General features: G+C 34.7%; 1 protein-coding gene across 1 annotated transcript; it reads right to left on the bottom strand.

Annotated features, from left to right (window-relative positions):
- Positions 1 to 61: 61 nt before the first annotated feature.
- LOC133188634 (protein IWS1 homolog) lies at positions 62 to 19,929 on the bottom strand. The gene is made up of 16 exons (XM_061324134.1): positions 19,833 to 19,929; positions 15,664 to 15,725; positions 13,994 to 14,990; positions 13,496 to 13,532; positions 12,847 to 12,898; positions 12,685 to 12,742; positions 12,119 to 12,230; positions 10,181 to 10,331; positions 9,690 to 9,772; positions 7,850 to 7,901; positions 6,387 to 6,464; positions 6,078 to 6,195; positions 5,110 to 5,218; positions 4,137 to 4,193; positions 3,743 to 3,857; positions 62 to 876 (listed from the first exon to the last, which is right to left on the bottom strand). The coding sequence occupies exons 1-16, from the start codon at positions 19,852 to 19,854 to the stop codon at positions 751 to 753; spliced, it is 2,229 nt and encodes a 742-aa protein (XP_061180118.1). The 5' UTR covers positions 19,855 to 19,929; the 3' UTR covers positions 62 to 750.
- Positions 19,930 to 20,272: the final 343 nt, after the last annotated feature.

Below are 20,272 nucleotides of genomic sequence, written 5' to 3'. Positions count from 1 at the left end.
CTATGAATATTCAATATATACACATACAGTATGAAGAATAAGAAATATTGAACACGTCAAGTAGAGGACAAATGATTTTTATTTCCATTTGTTATGGAATGAAAAAACAGCATTTCCATTATCAACCATATCTGTTTTTACTCGGTATTACAATCTTTTTTTTTAAATAGGAGAATGCATATTTATGTAACATAAATTTGGCTGAAAATTGGTTACAGAACCTCTTGTATTTTCACATCTTTAAAAAGATATAAACTTTAAATAAGTAAAAAAAATGTGATTTACAAGCTATGAAATTGTAGCACATGTACACAATCACCAGCAAATATTTCCTCTCTGAAAAACCAAAACCTTTTTAAGCATTTGAAAACGTTTGAAAATTAATGTGCTCTGATGCACACTTTCTAATTCTCAACTGCAAGCACCATGGGATTGTCTGCACTGACAATGTCCTTAAAACATTCTTCATAATATATGCCATATGAATGGGAATACCTAAGTCACATACATACTCCAGACAAATGTTGAATGGTCAAAGTTATTAATCACATGATGAATGTCATATATTCCTCCCTGATACATTTACACACACTTGTACTAAATACTCAAAAATTCCTCACTTCACAGATGTCTGCTCTCGCAAACTCAATATGCATGTTCTTTCTCTGAGAGTCCTACCAAAATACCCCGTGTCTGTGATAGTAGTTTCACAACTTAAGTGAGACATGTTAGTGTCTGACCTTTGACGACTCAGAGGGCCATATTTCTGCCCTCTATACTGATAGTCACTGCCCTCTGGGCCTTACTGAACTTCTTCTTTTCAGCAAATGCTCTCACATGCTTATCATACCTGGATGGCGCTTTCTTTCCAGAGCTCTAAAAAGTCCATAGAAAGTTTGTAAAACATCTGTACATTTATACAAAAAAGGATAAAAGCAAAGAGTAAAAAAATACAATCACTAAGTAAACTAGTTATAATTGTAACGGGAACCGTTACAGATGTTCCCCAAACGCTCCCCAACCTCCTTTTGGTGTCTTATTTCCAATAAGTTTCATTAAATAAGGCAATCAAGTACATTGGTTGTTTTACACATTACACGAGCGCGCACGTGCATGCATGTGCATGCTGACCATGTCATCTTGTTTATACTATTAATAAATCTTTATATTTTGAGTGTCAAAACATTTCATCAAAAAATGTTTTACGTTATGGCTATATCAGGTATATGAGTCATTTTAGAATTTCATGCGTGCGCAAGTGCATGCAAGTGCAGGATGACCACGCCATTTTGTCTATATTATCAATATATCTTAATATAATGAGTATCAAAGCATTTCATAAAATATTATAAATGTTACAGCTAAATCAAGTATATAGGTCATTTTAGCATTGCATGCACGCGCGTGCATGCATGTGCATGTTGACCATATCTTGTCTACACTATTAAGATATTTCTATATAATGAATATTAAATCACTTCATCGAAAAGTATTAAAGTTATGGTTATATAAGTGTATAGGTTATTTTAGCATTGCACGCGCGCGCACGTGCATGCATGTATATGTTGACCAAACTATCTTGTCTACACCATTAATATCTCTCTATATTATAAGTATTGAAGCATTTCATCAAAAAGTATAAAAGTTGCAGCTATATCAATTTTATAGGTCATTTTAGCATTGCACTCGCGCGCACGTGCATGCATGTGCATGTTGACCATATCATCTTTTCTAAACTCTTAGTATCTCTCTATAGTGTAAGTATCAAAGCATTTCATCAAAAAGTATAGAAGTTACGGCTACATCAATTATATTGGTCATTTTTCGCATTGCACGTGCGCGCACGCGCATGCATGGTCTTGCATTCAATTTTGATAGTAGCATAATGTAGGATTCCATTATACCTATTTATATTCTAAATTTCATCCTGTTTTGTTGAGAACCAAGAGAGATATAGCCATTTAAAGTTTAAGCTAATCAGATTGCAGCACACGCGCATGCGCGTGTTTTCATGATAATTCTTATATACTATATTGTAGAACCTTCTAATGTATGACGATGTTTTAAATTTCAAAGTATTTTGTCATAAAACAAGGAAGATATTGAGACTTCTGTTTTAGCCAATCAGAGCGAAGCGCACGTGCATGCGCGTGAGTTCATGCTAATTCAACCATTTCGTCTTGTTTACTCTACTTATATATACTTATGTTATGAGTTTCAAAGCATTTCATTAAAAAATGTAAAAGTTATGGCTATATAAATTATGTCAGTCATTTCACTCATTGCACGCGCCCGCACGTGCATGTATGTGCGCGCAAAATGACCTTCGTTCCGCACATCTACACAACATACCTATTAACCCTAAAAAGGTTTTAACTCAATTGGATGAGCAGTTTCCGAGAACACTCGCGGAACAAAAAGTACCGGAGAAGAAATAAGAATAAAAAAGAATAATAATAATAATAATAATAACTAGTGCTAATTGTAACGGGAACCGTTACAGATGTTCCCCAAACGGCTCCCCAATCCCTTGTGATGCCCCATTCCCTACAAGCTTCAATAAATTAGACAATACTTTTGTAATATAGATGGACACTTTATTTTTAAGGGTATTTCATTGGAAAACTACTCCGATATAGCCATATGGGTATGAGCCAATCTAATAGCTACATTTTTCACATTAATTATCTTATAGTGTCTCACAATACATACATTTGTTTTAAATATTAAAGAATTTCATTGAAAAATAAGAGAGATGTAACCCTTTAAGTATTAGCCAATCAAAATTCAGCATACGCGCATGCATGGCCTTGCATTCAATTTTGATAGTATCATAATGTAGGAGCTCTATGTGCCTATCCATGTCGTAAATTTCATCCTGTTTTGTTAAAAACCAAGGGAGTTAAAGACATTTAAAGTTTGAACCAATCAGTTTGCAGCACACCTGCATGCGCGTGTTTTCAAGAAATTTCCTATATAACATGTTGTAGCACCTTATAATATATACTTATATTCTAAATTTCAAAGTATTTTGTCAAAAAACAAGGAAATTATTGAGATTTTTGTATCAGCCAATCAGAGAAGAGCGCACATGCATGCGCGTGAGTTCACGCTAATTTGACCATGTTGTCTTATCTAGACTACTAATATATCTTTATATTTTGAGTTTCAAAGCAATTGATCAAGAAATATAAAAGTTACGGCTTCATCAAGTATATCAGTCATTTCACTCATTGCACGCGCGCGCACGTGCATGCATGTGCGCGCAAAATGACCTTCGTTCCACACACCTACACAACATGCCTATTAACCCTAAAAAGGTTTCATGTCAATCGGATGAGTGGTTCTATGAGAACACTCCCGGACAAAAAAGTACCGGAGAAGAAAGTAGAAAAAAAGAATAATAATAATAATAATAATAATAATAATAAGAAACAGAGTAAAAACAATATGTTCCCAAACTTCGTTTGGGGAACATAATAATAAGAAACAGAGTAAAAACAATATGTTCCCAAACTCCGTTTGGGGAACATAATTACAATAAAACTTGGTTTTAAATCCAAGTTTCTTAGAAAATCTTTACAAGCAAATTCTACAGTATTTCACAAAACTATGGGAGGAAATGTGATATACACAGTAATCTGTTTACCTTTCCTTGCAATAGAAAAAGTCCTTACAAGCAAGCTTTACTGTATACCACAACACTATGGAGGGACTGAGGTAGACAATGAAATCTGCTTACCTTTCCTTGCATTCCTTCTTCTACTGCCCATTTGGGACGTACAACGTAATCTTTGTGTGAGGGCATAGGTACTCTAGCTCTGTTTATCCAACCCTTATCACCTGGTCTTAGCTGTCTGTAAAGAACAAATCACATTTAACTTTTTATCCTCAAATATCAAGGTCATTGTATAACTACTGTAAAACCATTTTCAAGGTCATGAAATTTAATACAGTCAAACCTTGTTATCTCAATCTGGAAGAGATCAAAATTTTTTTTTTGAGATATCCAAGGATTTGAGATATCTGACTCACTTTAACAGATCCATAATACTTCAGAGATATATGTTTGAGATACCAAAGTTCAACTGTATATAGATGACTTCTATCTTTTGTCATAAATATCTAACACTTACTTATCTTCACCTACTAAAGCTTTGTCAATGTCTCTTCTGGGAGTCATTCCCTCTGCACTGCAAATCAAAACCAAATACTTTTAGTAATCTTAATGTGTCAATTATTTTGCATTGTTATCTGGATAACATAGTGGACCTCTTAATCAGAAGGCTAGAAGCAAGTCCTATTGATATCGGTCTGATCTGGAGTAATTACCCTTGAAATTGAAAAGCTTTACAGTGGTGCCATAAATTTTTGGGGCTTACTTATGTACCAAGTTTTATTGAAATGAGACCATATCTGCTGTAGGGTAGTGTTTATAAAGAATTTCACAAGATTTTCCATTTTTGACAACCATGTAAATACTCTTATTTGAAATCGAAAACAATACACAGAATAATGTATTTTGGTGAAGTCTACTTGTGTACGTGGCAAGATTTATTAAAATTGAAGGAGTAAATGTAAGAGGAGTAGCATTTTGAAAAATTGCTTACAGACAGACAAACCGAGAACAACATATATAAATTATGGACATCTTACCATCACAAAAACTCATCTAGTCTTAGAGTTTAAAATGCAACATTGAGCATTTGGTAGTTTTGTTAGATTTAATATTTCCAAAAATGGCTCTGCAGTTCCCCCTTTTTACCTGACTCTTCCCCCCCCCCACCCCCACCCCCCCACTTTACCTGACTCTTCTTTTTTTTCCCTTTTACCTTACTCTTCTCTCCCCCCCCCCCCCTTTTAGCTGACTCTTCTTTTTCCCTCCTTTTACCTGACTCTTCTTTTCCCCCTTTTACCTGACTCTTCTTTTTCCCCCTTTTACCTGACTCTTCTTCCCCCCTTTTACCTGACTCTGTTTTCCCCCTTTTACCTGACTCTTCTTTTTCCCTTTAACCTGACTCTTTTTCCCCCTTTTACCTGACTCTTCTTTCCCCCTTTTACCTGACTCTTCTTTTCCCCCTTTTACCTGACTCTTTTTCCCCCTTTTACCTGACTCTTCTCTTCTTTGGCAGCTGTTCATAGTCTCTCTCCTCTCTTTCCTGTTTGGACAACATCTTGAAGTTAGATGTCAAATTAAAGATGGGTCTAGACCATTCATCTGAAATAAAAATATTGATTTTGTAATGCATGTACATATATGGTTAGTAGGAGAAATGCTTGTTTTGCCTACAAAGTTTTCAATAGGGACCTTAAAATAAAGGTGTTACATACATGGATAAATTTCATTATCACATTACATGAACTGTGTCTGAAGATGTAATGAATTTTCAATTTACAATGAACTTGGCCCAAATCCCTGATATGAACATGATTAGAAATAAAAAAGTTTGTTCTGCCCACTTAGTTTTCAATAAAGACCTTCAAGAAAAGGTGTTATATACATGTACAAATTTCATTATCACATTGCATAGACTTTGTCTCCTGGCAGTTTATGAGTGTATGAGTATAAAATGTTTCTGAAGATATAATGAATATTCAATATACAATGAACTTGGCCCAAAATTTTGGTATAAACCTTATGCCAAGTAGGGATGTGAATTTCACAATTTGGTAAAGGGGTTCATTATCATCTTGTTTGTGTTTAAATATCAGCAAATAAAGAACACCGTCAACAATAAATAAATATACAATTTAATGACAAATTTAGCCCCAACTTGGGGTCTCAACCAAGGGGACATCAATTTCAAAATTTTGGCTGATTTTATAAATGATTTTTCTAAATTTAAGACAGACTTAGCCCCAGCTTGGGATCTGAACCCTGAACCCAACTTAAGTTAGATGACACAAAACAACCCATACTAATAGGTCACCTGAGAGAGACAGGTTTCTTAATTACCCCATGTTGATTTACAACTAAATATAATTATTATCTCTTTACAAGAATTTAGTTTTGTATGTTAGGTATTTAGTACTACCTTGAGACACATAATGGTGACATTACTAAATGTTTGACTTACTAATGAGTTTGCCTGCCCTCTCCTTGTTTTCTTTGGATTCCTTTGGATGTTTGTACAGATACATAATGGCCTTACCAATACCACTTGCCTTCAGCCCTTCTTGACTGATGGCTGGAAACTGTGACCAAAAAGAAAAAAAACCCAGCAAGATATATTTACAAAGAAATCTTTTTTGAAACAATTCACTTTTTAAAGTTATTTTAAATTGGTGAATTATTTCAAAATTAGTCTAAGAACTGTAACTCAAAAGTTTAATCCTATACAATGCATCAGATGAACATGCAAATTATCTCCTTTAAAAATAATTACCTCTTGTAGGATGCGTAGAAACTTTTCTCTGATTTGTAAATGGGGCAGACTTTTGTCTGGTAGAGGAGCTAGCCATTCCTGAAATGTAAACAAATGTCAGCATTGATACACATTTCCATCACTAAAAAGCTGTCAAGGCCATATTGCACCCTGCAGTATGCTCATATCCATAGTAATGATCTTTTAACCTTGACCTTTGAGTGTGGGACCAAATATCTTTAAGTAACTTATTTTACTATCCTCTACTTAATATGTCATTCCATAATATGTATAATTGACAGATATATCAATGACATTGATCTTAAATTTAACGATTGAAAAATCTTCAAGTGCTTTCTTTTAATCACTGGATACTCTTTTGTAAAGAGTATGAACTCGTTAAGACTTGAAAGAACTCACATTTGATGAGTCTCACAAAAATGTTAACAGACATGTGAATAACATATAGATATCTTGAACTTTTAACCTTCTCTCTGCTAGTTATCAATATCTAAATCAATATCTGAAGTCTACAAGATCAGAACTTATTCTGTCTTTATCATGTTTATAAATTTACTGCTATCAAAAAAAAAAATCACCTGACATGGACAAAATTAGAGTCAAGGTGCTGTTAATTAAAGAACATAAATTAGGGCACTCAAACTTCAGCAGTATTTTCCTCTTCAACTGATTAGCGCAATCATAAATAAGTGCATTTGAGTTTTTAAAAGAATAAGTATTACTTTATATCACACTTGTACATACATGAAAATTAGCGAACATGAAAGGTGCTAAAATATGACTTCTGTTAAAATAAGAATGTTTAAAGTATATGTGTGCAAGCACATCATATCATCCAATGTGTTTGAAAGTTTCTGGAGCTACAGATGGTCAGACATGGTGTACCTTTACTCTGTTGTAGAGTATATTGCTCCTCTAGAAAATAACAATGTTTAAAGTATATGTGTGCAAGCACATCATATCATCCAATGTGTTTGAAAGTTTCTGGAGCTACAGATGGTCAGACATGGTGTACCTTTACTCTGTTGTAGAGTATATTGCTCCTCTAGAAAATAACAATGTTTAAAGTATATGTGTGCAAGCACATCATATCATCTAATGTGTTTGAAAGTTTCTGGAGCTACAGATGGTCAGACATGGTGTACCTTTACTCTGTTGTAGAGTATATTGCTCCTCTAGAAAATAACAATGTTTAAAGTATATGTGTGCAAGCACATCATATCATCTAATGTGTTTGAAAGTTTCTGGAGCTACAGATGGTCAGACATGGTGTACCTTTACTCTGTTGTAGAGTATATTGCTCCTCTAGAAAATAACAATGTTTAAAGTATATGTGTGCAAGCACATCATATCATCTAATGTGTTTGAAAGTTTCTGGAGCTACAGATGGTAAGACATGGTGTACCTTTACTCTGTTGTAGAGTATATTGCTTCTCTAGAAAATAACTATGTAAAATTCTTACCGTCATAGCACTGAGCACTCCACAATCCAGGAAGGCCGAGTGAAGATCAGCTCTATAATAAATTAATGATACATATATTTTATTGTTTAGATATATATATACAGTGCTGGCACATTCATAAATCTGAAGATATCCAGTTGATATTAAGCCCCCCCCCCCCCCCCCAATTTTTAAAAGTCACCTTAGTTTAATTAATGAATTTCTCAAGCTTTGACCAAGTAACCTGACCTACGACTGGAATTCTAGACATAAATGCCATGAGTCTAGCTTTATGGTAGATGACACAGAGATCATTAATACATGTACATGTATATTGAAATAACATTGGTCTTCTTACTATGCACCAAGTTAAAAAATTTTGTTTCCCCTCATTAGTAGAAGATGCATAGTAAAGATAATGGTTCAGCCATTTCAGGAAAGAAGTCAACAAGAGGCCCATGGACCACAACGATCACCTGAGTAATTATGATCCTTCTTGTTTTTCACCAGCAAATTTTTCTTATACATTCCTATGTAAAACTTTGATTACCCATTGTAGCCCCATCCCCTGGGGTCATGATTTGAACAAGCTTAAATCTACTCTACCTGAGGATGCTTCCATATAAATATGACTAATCAAGGCTATCCTGTTCTTGAAAAGATTTTTTAAGATTTTCGCATGCATCCTTATTGCCCATTATGGCCCCATCTACCCCCCAGTGCTCATGATTTAAACAAATTTTAATCTGCACTACCTGTGGATGTTTCCATATAAATATGACTAATCATGACTTTGCTGTGTTAGAAAAAAAAAATTTTTAAAGGTTTTTTCCTGTTTTCCTAAGAAATACTTTAATTGGCAATTTTGGCCCCACCGTACCCCAGGGGGTAATGATTTGACCAAATTTGAATCTAAACTACTTGATGATGTTTCTATTTAAATATGACTAAACACAGCTTTGCTGATCTTGAGAATACATTTTTAAAAGATTTTTCCTATATATATGCATGTAAAACTTTTTTGCCCATAGTGGCCCAACCCTGCCCCTGTGGGGTCACTATTTGAACAAAATAGAATCTACACTGTGTCAGGAGGCTCTCAGGTAAGTTTCATCTTTTCTGGCCCAATGGTTCTTGATAAGATTTTTTAAATGATCCCACTCAATTTTTACTATTTCTTAATTATCTCCCCTTAGAAGAGGATGTGGCCCTTCATATGAACAAAATTGAATCCCATTTACCCAAGGATACTCTCTGCCAAATTTGGTTGAAATTGACCCATTGGTTCTGGAGAAGAAGATGAAATTGTAAAAAGTTTTTGACAACAACAACAAAAAACGTAGTTACAATTTTTTATCACAAAAGCTCACTTGTGCCTTAGGCTCAGGTGAGCTAAAAATGTTGAGAATTTTACAAATGATGCACTGCCCCACAGATGGGAACTGATATCAAATACATCAGCTGAGCTGTCACAGAGAAATTCTTAAAATTCTATTTAGAATTTACTTCAAGAGTACCTAAATCATCATACTGAACTCATAAAAGTTGGTGGTTACAAATCATCAAGAATGCTCAAAAGTTAACAGAAAACATTATGCACTCTTGCGTATCTACATACTCGCACAGCAACTTGGGTGATTAAAAAACTGTCATAACCGTTATTTCAAAGTTTTGAGTGTATTTCTACCATCATTTTAAAAATTCTTGGTAGTTCATGTTCATGACAAGTGATAAGAATTCAGATCATATTCTATGACCTTAGGTTGATTGGGCTAGATTTCTTGCAGTTATAACAATTAGCAGTATCTCACTAATACTTGCAAATCTTTCTTAAAAAAATGATTACAAAATTGCTACTTACTTCTTCAGTTGAGATACCACATGAGTTAGCATCTTCAGTTTGGTAATGGCTGGTTTTTTCTGCATGTTGAGTTCACGGTCATCCTGAAATTATCTGCCAATGTTACTTCGAACATTCAGAATAACAGGAGAGTACATTTGAAAAAACCTGTCAGGAAGTTTCCTACTCAGATAAAATGTAGCTCAAGTGAGCTAACAAAACAAAACCCTGGATCACATGATATAATAAGCTAATCCCCCTATGAACATAATAATCACACTTATGTGAGCATATAACTAGACATTACTCAAGCTCTGATGAATTTAAGTAATCACAAAGACAAAAATTTTCCTGTGTTATAGACATAATTTGTTATATTTGATAAAATTAAAATAGTACATTTTAAAACTAGAGGGAATGAAAATCAATTCATTATAAAGAGTGAAAAACATCATAAGCATGTTTGCTGTAACCATGTTTTACTGTATATATCTAGCTAATATTTTAATCACCTCTGCAGCTTCCTTCATTTTGACAATCATGTCAGCAATGAGATCGTCATTATCATTAATAATGTCCACGTCTCGCCGTCTCTTCTTTCTTTTTCTCATTTCTTCTTTTTTTCTCATTAACATCAAATCAAAATCTGACACCATGTCAGATCTGGAAAAAAAAGTGATAACCATCAGCAAGAGTTCCACTGCACCAGAAATACAATCAGTAAAAACAAAGGTGTGTAGCAGTACTTCCTAATTTAAATAAGTGTGATTACAGTCTATCCTAAATGAACACATTCAACTCATTTTTGAATGGCAAATATTGGCAAATAAGACATTGAATTGTCTTGAAGATAGATGTAACCATCAAAAAATCTCTATTGCTGAAGAATGTTTTGAGGTAAGTTTGGTTAAAAGTTTCAAATGTTCTGGACAGGAATTTGAAAATGTGATAAAAAGTTTATGCACAAGAGGCCCCAAGGGGGGGGGGGGGGTAATTTGAACTTGAATCTATACTTCAAAGGGATGCTTTTGAATTAATATGACAAATAATGGCTATGCTGTTCTTAGGAAGACAATTTTTATTGATATATCATTTGTATTCCTTTGTATAACTATGATCCCCTGTTATGGCCCCTCTATTCTCCTGGGGGTGGGGGGTGGGGGTGGGGTCATGATTTGAACAAAATTTGAAACTACATTACCTGAGGATGCTTGCATTTAACTATGACTAATTATTGCTTTGCTGTTCTTCATCAGAAGATTTTAAAAGGCTTACTTTTTTCCTATGTATTCCTATGTAAAACTTTGATCGCCCATTGTGGCCCCACCCTACCCCTGGGGGGTCATGATTTAAACAAACTTGAATCTACACTTCCTGAGGATGCACCCATAAAAAAAAAACAATCATGGCTCTGCTGTTCTTGAGAAAAAGATTTTTACAAATTTTTCCTACGTATTTTATGTAAAACTTTGATCACCCATTGTGGCTCCATCTTACCCCCAGGGGTCATGATTGGAACAAACTTGAACCTGCACTACTTGAGGATGCTTCCATATAAATATGACCAATCATGGCTTTGTTGTTCTTGTGAAAAAGATTTTTACAGATTTTTCCTATGTATTCTTATTTAAAACTTGGATCGCCCACTGTGGCTCCATCCTACCCCCGGGGGTCATGATTTGAACAAACTTGAATCTACACTACCTGAGGATGCTTCCATAAATATGACCAATCATGGCTTTGCTGTTCTTGAGAAGAAGATTTTTAAAGAGTTTTCCTATATATATCTATGTAAAACTTTGATCGCCCATTGTGGCCCCACCCTACCCCTGGGGGTCATGATTTGAACAAACTTGAATCTACACTACCTGAGGATGCTTCCATATAAATATGACCAATCATGGCTTTGCTGTTCTTGAGAAGAAGATTTTTAAAGAATTTTCCTATATATTCCTATGTAAAACTTTGATCGCCCATTGTGGCAACACCCTACCCCCGGGGGTCATGATTTGAACAAACTTGAATCTACATTACCTGAGGATGCTTCCATATAAGTTTCATATTTTCAAGCACAGTGGTTCTTGGGATGAAGATTTTTAAATGATGCCATTAATTTTTCATGAATTCGTGATTATCTCCCCTTGGAAGAAGGTGTGGCCCTTCATTTGAACAAACTTGAACCCCCTTCACCCAAGGATACTCTGTGCCAAGTTTGGTTGAAATTGGCCCAGTAGTTCTGGAGAAGAAGATGAAATTGTGAAAAGTTTACAACGACAACAACGCCGACGACGACGACGACAGACAACGGACAAATTTTGATCAGAAAAGCTTACTTGAGCCTTCGGCTCAGGTGAGCTAATAACAGATGCGAATATACAAAATCTGAGAGTTACGGTCAACAGATTGACTCAGGTGACCTAAAAACAGGAGCTTGAAGTAAGAATGCTTACTTGTTGATCTCCTCATCGGAGGATACATCAGGAAGTACCCCCTGGGTCTCCTCCACTGCCCCCGTGACTCCACCCCCTTCCTCATCATCAGACACAATAGCCTTGGATTCCTCTACAAATAAAATCTCATCATTAGCATTTAAATTCAAGTTAGTTTCATATTTGCTATATGTATATCTTAATAAATACTATTACTATAGGGTATCTGAAAATCCTTGCAGAACCCTAATAAAGGAGGCTCAAAAACGCTACTGGTACCTTTTTTTAGGACTTTGAGAAAATTATATCACATTTATAAAAGTGTATATATATTTACATTATCTTGTTCATTTTTAACATAGGTATCTGCAATATTTCCCCAAGAAAAATGTTCAAAGACAATGAAGTACTGTATTAGTGAACACTCTTGTTTACATACATTGTTTGCATAAAACATCCTGGTCATTTTAGTAAGCCATAAGGTCATTACAGTAAAAACTGAATATGTTTACAAGGACGTTTTATATACATGTAATTTATTACAGTTAGCCATACAGAGAGTTGTACTCTGAATCTACTCCACTTACTTCCTTTCTTCTTCTCTTTCTTCTTCTTTGCTGCTTCCACATCTGCCTCTTCAAAACCCTTTTAAAACAGATGTATAATCAAGTTTCAAGAAGCTTAAAGAAATTTTATTTGTGATTCTTAAAATTCAAGAAAAATTTAATCTTGTATATAACATTACACACCTCAAATTCTTCATCTTCATCGCTTGAGCCAAAAATGTCCGCTATTAATTCACTGAAAGAGATAGGATGTTTAACATTGGATAAATTTTTCAAGTTTACCATTTAGTTTCCAAACATATGGTAAAAGAACATTTAATGTATAAGCTTTAATTTCTAGAGAAAACATTCACATTTCATTTGTTTAATATATACCCAAATTATGCTGCATATAGTTCAATAGCTTTTATGAGCTGTTTTTAATATTTTGAAATCACAAATTTTCTTGGGGATTTATTTTCATTGTTTTCGTGGAATGAAGAGACCAATGAATTCATATCCCCCAAATGTGAAAATTACATACTGCTTTATAATATCCCTTTTTAACCAGGAAATAAAATCCCCTCAAACCAGTAATTTTTCCTCAAACCACCAAAATTTAACCCCATGAAAATAAGTGATTTTCTTTTCTTTTCTTTTTTTTTTTTTTTTACAGTAGTTGATCTTGAATTGCAAGAAACAAATGTCAAAACATGAAACCCATTTCACAGATATATCTGTACATGTACATACATAGACATACACAGGCTGGACAAACCAGAAAAGTTCACACGAGAGTCTAACTCATTCATGATTTCAAAAGATAAAAAAATAAGTCAAAATGAGAACTTACTCTTTATCTGTGTCATTTTCATCATCACTACCAGGTGCTACAATAAAATCATATTTAAAAATTAGTTTACTAGCTGTACTTTTTTTTCATGATTAGGTAAAATGCAATCAGCAAAAAGAACAGTAAGACAAACTCTGCACCCTTATTTGACATAAAAATGAAAACACCTAGTTGTGACAGATTCTAAGATCTTATAAAGAAGAAGCATTTCAAAATAACCATTGATCTTTGATTCCTCCATTTGGTGAAGATAACGAACAGTTATCAAATGTTACATATTGCCAGTGGAAAGTGATTCAAATAAATAATATACCGATATACTGGTAATTGAGTAATCCTGATCCATTTTCTGAAGCAAAATGCATCTATAAAATCTTGTGTACTTTGGGATATGAAAAATTTTGTGACCTTTGTGTGTGCTATCACCTACAATCAGGAATAATGTCCTATTATCATAATCTACTATATTGTTTGAATAATAACACCTGAATTACAAACCTTTTTCCTTCTCTTTTTCTTCATCACTTCCAGCTGCTGGTGATGCTGATCTGCTTCTTGGGGATGCTGAACGACTTCTTGAGCGAGACCTACTTCTGGAGCCAGATCGACTTCTTGATCTGGATCTTGAACGTGAAATACTTCTTGATCCTGACCTGCTTCTTGGTGAACCTGACCTGCTTTTTGGTGAACCTGACCTGCTTCTTGGTGAACCCGACCTACTTCTTGGTGAACCTGATCTACTTCTTGGTGAACCTGTCCTACTTCTTGGTGAACCTGATCTGCTTCTTGGTGAACCTGACCTACTTCTTGGTGATCCTGATCTGCTTCTTGGTGAACCCGACCTGCTCCGTACTGGTGATCCAGATCTGCTTCTAGGAGAACCTGAGCGACTTCTTGCTGGAGATCCTGACTGACTTCTGGCTGGGGAACCTGACCTACTTCTAGAACTCCTTTGACTGTGATCTGGTGAATTACTTCTGCTTCTAGCAGGGGAGCCATTTGGACTTTGAATTGGAGATCTGCTTCTATTTGATCCTGGAGATCCAGGGGATCTAGGTTCGTCTGGAGAAGCAGGACCACTACCATCAGGTGATGCTGGTCCTTGAGCCTCAGGAGATGCAGGTGAGGGAGGAGGAGACAAGGGGCCTTCTTCAGGGGATCCAGGTGGACTGCCACTACCTCGTGGGGATCCTGATCCCTGGTAGCTACCAACTGGTGATGCAGGTCCTTCATCCTGCTCTGGAGAGCCAGGTCCATCCAGAGGGGATTGAGGACCTGCTGGAAAGGCAGGATTAGACCCTTCCGGTGACATTGGTCCACTTTCTGGAGATGCAGGCCCCTCATCATCATCTCCCATGTCTCTCTCCACTTCCTCTCGTTCCACTTCTCCACCATCGCTTACATAATCATCATCCATATTGGACTCTCTATTCCTGGCAAATTCAGTATCATCAGCCTCTTCATTGTCACTTTCTCCTTTGTTTACATCCATCTCCTAAAAGTTTTTATTAAACACAATGTAAGTTAAAATAAAATAAGAATGTGAATGACGACTCATCTGGACAAAACTTTTAAATGTACCAAAAATTATACAAAATAATATGTGAATTAAAATATTAACTGATATAGAATAATTGGGACTATTGAATTAGAAACTGAATATTTATATTTGCATAATCGATGTTAATGTTGCAAAATTAATAACTGCATGTTTGTTAATTGTAGCTGTCATGAGTTGTGAATCTGTCCAATGTTTATAAGCCAGTTACACTATATGTCAGTCTCCAAGGTCACCTGTGTGCATCCATCGCCTAACACATAATTGTAATGCAATAAGAAAAGAGGAATGAATGACTTTTAATCATGTTTATGAATCTTATAATTCCATTAGATATTATACACAAAGACTAAACTGCAACTCAGTTCTGTAGAATTTTGCCTGAGTGGTATGTCTGCAGTTACTCAGTCATCATAACCATGCAATGTGAAAACACAATATATAACAGTACTTCCCAACAATTCACCCTTTTACCCACAAACAGAAATTTTTTCCCATTCTTTTTATGTCAACCGTTTTTAGCAGGTTTAGAGTTTGTGCCTTTTTTTCTGTTCAGACTAGATCAGTGAGTTACTGTAACAATTGTGGCAGTTAGATAAATAAACGAAACCTGTTGTGAGTCCTCCTCATGGTATGTTGGCTCATCCATAACAGGAGTACTGCCCCCACTACCTGTGTAAATAGTCAATTACATGAAATAAGTACATACACATTACATAAATACACAGGTCTAGTAAGTAATGAAACAGCTCTCAAACACAAATAAATTAAAGGTGTAGAATTTATCCATATTGCTACATTACCAACGCATGTAACAAATTCTATTACAGGGTTTTCCATGAGCTGTTATACTGTGACGGCCCCCACAAAGTAAAATTTCCTCCGAAACATTAACGATTCAAATTTTATGTGTGCACTACAGTAAAAATTTTATGACACAGTAAGATCTTCAACGATCAGAAAATCAGCCCGCTGATTCTACCAGGCCCGTTCCCCTGGCTGTGGTTTCACTGAATAGTAGATAGGGACAGTGGGAATCTCGTTAATCCATTCATGCTCATCATTAAGAACACATGTTTTCTCTAACTGAAATTTTAATCAAACAAATCTACCATCTTTCAATTTTTAATGCAGTCAAGAGCAGTTAATTATCTCTTAAAGCTGAACACTACTCATAAATAGGCACCATCACACAGGTATATAAACCCCTCAATTTTGTTCCACCCGACTACACACTTGAACCTCATGGCCAACGCGTAGTATTCCTTTCATGGTCTTAAATTCTGTGTGTTTATTCCTTGTTTTGTCATATTTATGTGCATTTTCTGTTTGTAAATTATGCATTAACTTGTATATTTAATGTTACTTTTCTCCTGTTACTTTTAACTGTTACTTTTAACTGTTCAGAGATCTGCGGCTTATATAGGGGTTGTAGGGATAGCGGCGATGAAAGGGTAATATGGCGGACAATGCCTTAAATACGAGTAGTGTTAAGCTTTAATTAGGGCACATTGTCTTGCTTCACCTTGTATTATGAATTATCTCCTGGTCCCTCGATGGACTTTTTGCATGAAGGAACAAAGACAAATCATTTATTTTCACACTTCCATGTAATCGTATAATTGCTTTGTGCATTTTTTAATATTATTAAATACAGTTGAACTTCGATACCTCAAACACTGATATCTCGAGTACCATGGATATGTCGAAGTGATTTGGAAGTCCCAACCACTTATTCTTGAAGTATTTTACATTTGATATCTTGAATCCTCGAATATCCCGAAGTTTCTTTCTTGGTCCCATCGAGATCAAGATAATGAGGTTTGACTGTACTTCAAAATTAATTAGAATTATGTTGGCACTGTGAGTCCAACATCGTAGTCTACCATAAATCATTTATTGATACATGTATTGTTGAAGAATTAAAGGCACTCCATAAAAGTATTTTACTACTCTAAAGTTTCTATTTTAAATTTAAAGATTTACTGTTAATTTGAACAACTGACAAAAATCATGGCAAATTTACTATTAAAGAGATTGCATCAACTCTGCTCTTCAATGCATGTTTTATAAAACATGAAGTAATGTATGTACATAAAAATATCAGGGTTTTACACTTACAACATATAGATACTGACACAATTTAGTATATAATATATTATAACTTCAGTTTAATGATTTGAACCTACATGAATATTCTAAGAATTCAATGACATTCTTTATAACATCATGTCAAACACCTGTGTTTGTAAACAGGGCACAACTCTGTTATTGTTAGTGTTTATTCTTTACATTTTACCGGGTGTGTTCAATTTGTTTAGTCTGCACACATCACTAAACACGGACTGGCTATACTGGTGAGTTGGTTTTACTTTCTCGCATTTCTACTCCAAATTTTCTGGATTATAGTTTTCATATTTTTCATTAATACACAGCAAATTTTCTACTTTTCTCAGGGGCCTATATACAAACAGGATAAGCAACTCTTGTGATATCTTGTAAGTTTTATTAAAAATACATTCCAATACACAAGAAAAGATTACAATGATCAGAAAAACAGTCTTTTTACTGGAAATAAACATAGTTTGAAAACTTGTACTGTTGAGCGTGACATTTTGGGTAAATAAACATGGTGCTGAAGGAGTTGCCTATCTGGTTAGTATATATAGGTCCCTGATTTTCTTAAGTATTATGAAAAAAGTTTACTTATTGAAAGTGCAAGGATATGTGTCAATCAAACACGTCCAGAAAAACGCAGTTTTATTAATTTCCAGAAAAAAGAATTTTGTTCACACGTTTTTAATATATTTCAGTGTGAAATGCTATAGCAACATATAAGTCATGAATTTATGTAGTACTTTTACTGTTTCTTGTTTTGTTAAGTTGTACTTCTAAGTATCACAATATACAAGAATAGATATGGGTTACCCCATATCCAAGATATTCGACTTTTAATTTATTCGAATTTTCATTGTGTTCAGATGATTTCTAATAAAAAAAACAAGTATTTACTGACAAAACGTCAGAGACACTCAAGCTGTAGAAAGTCAACTATAAAAGTGCCATATACATACATGTAAACATCCTAAAATGACATAATATTTAGGCTACTGAGTTTCAACATCTTTTGTTGAATAAAATATGCATATAGTAGGAAACAAACTGCATGTACATATATAACGTTACATGCATGTAGTGACTTTATCACAAAGTTGCACATGCATAAAAATAGTTTTAATTTCACATAGAACGTAAACTAAATATAATTAATCGTATAATTTTAAAAATGTATTTAACGCCTCACTCATTTTCAGGAATATTTAATCCAAATAGCATGTTACAGGCCTATAGCAACATTTTCAAAGTAAAAGGGGGGGGGGCTCCCAAAAAATCCCGCGTACTATGGGCCTGTGCTACATGTGTACCATCTAACTTTCCAATGATAGAATCTTCTGTAAAAAAAAAATCAAAACAAGTCCAAGCCGTTATGGATTATCAAAGATAGCCCATTTTCATAAATAGCAAAACTTTAGATCTATCAAGGATAGATTTTAATTTATCTTTTAATTTTGTACTATTAAAAAGTACTATCACTCAAAGTATAGGCAGATGTTAAAGATGGTCCAACCTGTCACCTTTTAGAGTAATCGATGAACTCGTCCAGTGATGCATTCACGGCCGTTGTTAAACGCAAAGGAAAGCGCGAGATCGGTTGCGGCTATGGAGCATCACTGAATATTCCTCCACCATATACTGATTTTGAATATACAGACGTTTTGAAGATAAACTTCATTTTTGTTTCTAGAAATGTTTTTATTTACAAAAATAGTACATTTTCGTGTTAGATCGATGACCATAACTCAGCCCCTCTAGCCCAGTCTACGGCTTCACCTTGAGTAAAAAACCTGCACTTGTTATGAAACTGGTGTATAGTTCTAAACTTCTTTATGTCCGTAGCAAGTACTGATACCCAGTCTACTGATCTAAGCGTCACCAGGGAACGGTGCCCACACCTGTTCTTGCAAGACCAAATAGCCTAGGTCTACACATGTGCGAAGATCTTTCCGAGTTCGGAAAATCACGTTGCTTTGCCGAGAAGTGTTTAACCATAATAACCATTCCGTTATTTAAAAAAGAGAGAAAAAACACACAGTTAATGATTAACATTCTAACTCAAAAGAAAATATACGGCAATTAACGAACAATAATCATGACAGTAATATAATTGGTGAAAAGATTTATTATTATCAATCGAAGTGTGACCTATATATTTTCGTGAAAAAGACTGAGGAGGCAGTGAGCGTAGGAATATGAAAACTTTTTATTTGCTTTTCTGGGGAAAAAGTGATTTTCTTAAAATCTTTTAACGTTAATTTTGTTTTCTTTAACGTATCAAATATACATGATTATTCTTAATATTTGTTGTAATGTTTTATCTACTGATCATGAATGGAACTATTTTCTTCGGAGCAATTGTGTGAAGAGTATCTGACTTTAGTAATATATCTTGAATAGATAATAAGCACTGATCGAATATATTAAAAAAAATACTACTATTATTATTATGGTTTTGGGTCAGTCTTTTTAAAATCTACTGGCCCAGTGGGACAGTGAAAGTACTAAGCTGACCAGTAAAAATTTAAGGCGATAGCCCGAGTGACAGTAAACAAAAATAATTATTTCTAGCCCTGCCATGTTAGACATCTGTAAGAAGCGAAAGCAACGCGTAAAATTATTTACAATCGAATCTAATTCACTCAAACAATATCATATACATACGTGGTGAATCGTCTATATCCATATTTGAAGGTTAAATGGAAATAGTTTTCTTTTTCTACAATCTATTCAGGCTTCGAATGAGAAACACCAACATGTTTGAAGACAAGATCCATTCTTTCTAAACAGGAAGAAGGTTAATAGCGACTCCTTGCGGTGAAAATTGTTTGACATGAATAAAAGTCGGTCAAAACACGTCTTCAGCCCCGGTAGTGGTAATAATGGTAAAGATTTTTTTTTATTATCAGCCAAAGTGAGACTTCAATTGCAACTTTTAAAAAATTTCGACAAGCTCATAAAAAATGCATGAAGCGTCGAGGGACCTAAAACAACAACAACAGCAGCAAACAAACAAACAAACAAAAATCCCTAAGAAAAGACCTTAGGAACCCTCTGTACACTAAAGGAAAAGATTTTTGGGATATCGAGAGAGAAAATTATAG

This window comes from Saccostrea echinata, unplaced genomic scaffold (genome assembly GCF_033153115.1).
Source record: "Saccostrea echinata isolate AGI-Se365-2 ecotype Australia unplaced genomic scaffold, CSIRO_AGI_Sech_v1 ptg000016l, whole genome shotgun sequence".
NCBI lineage: Eukaryota > Metazoa > Mollusca > Bivalvia > Ostreida > Ostreidae > Saccostrea > Saccostrea echinata.
Note: the sequence above shows the minus strand (reverse complement) of the source record. Positions and strands in the feature narration are given on the sequence as shown.

What these genes read in the sequence shown, in the direction of transcription:
- LOC133188634 (XM_061324134.1), bottom strand. Translation starts at nt 19,854, where the DNA reads ATGGATATAGACGATTCACCAC. An exon ending in AGAAAAAGAGAAGGAAAAAG is followed by an intron (nt 13,533 to 13,993) that starts GTTTGTAATTCA and finishes ATTTTATTGTAG; the next exon opens with CACCTGGTAGTGATGATGAA. An exon ending in GAAAATGACACAGATAAAGA is followed by an intron (nt 12,899 to 13,495) that starts GTAAGTTCTCAT and finishes TATCTCTTTCAG; the next exon opens with TGAATTAATAGCGGACATTT.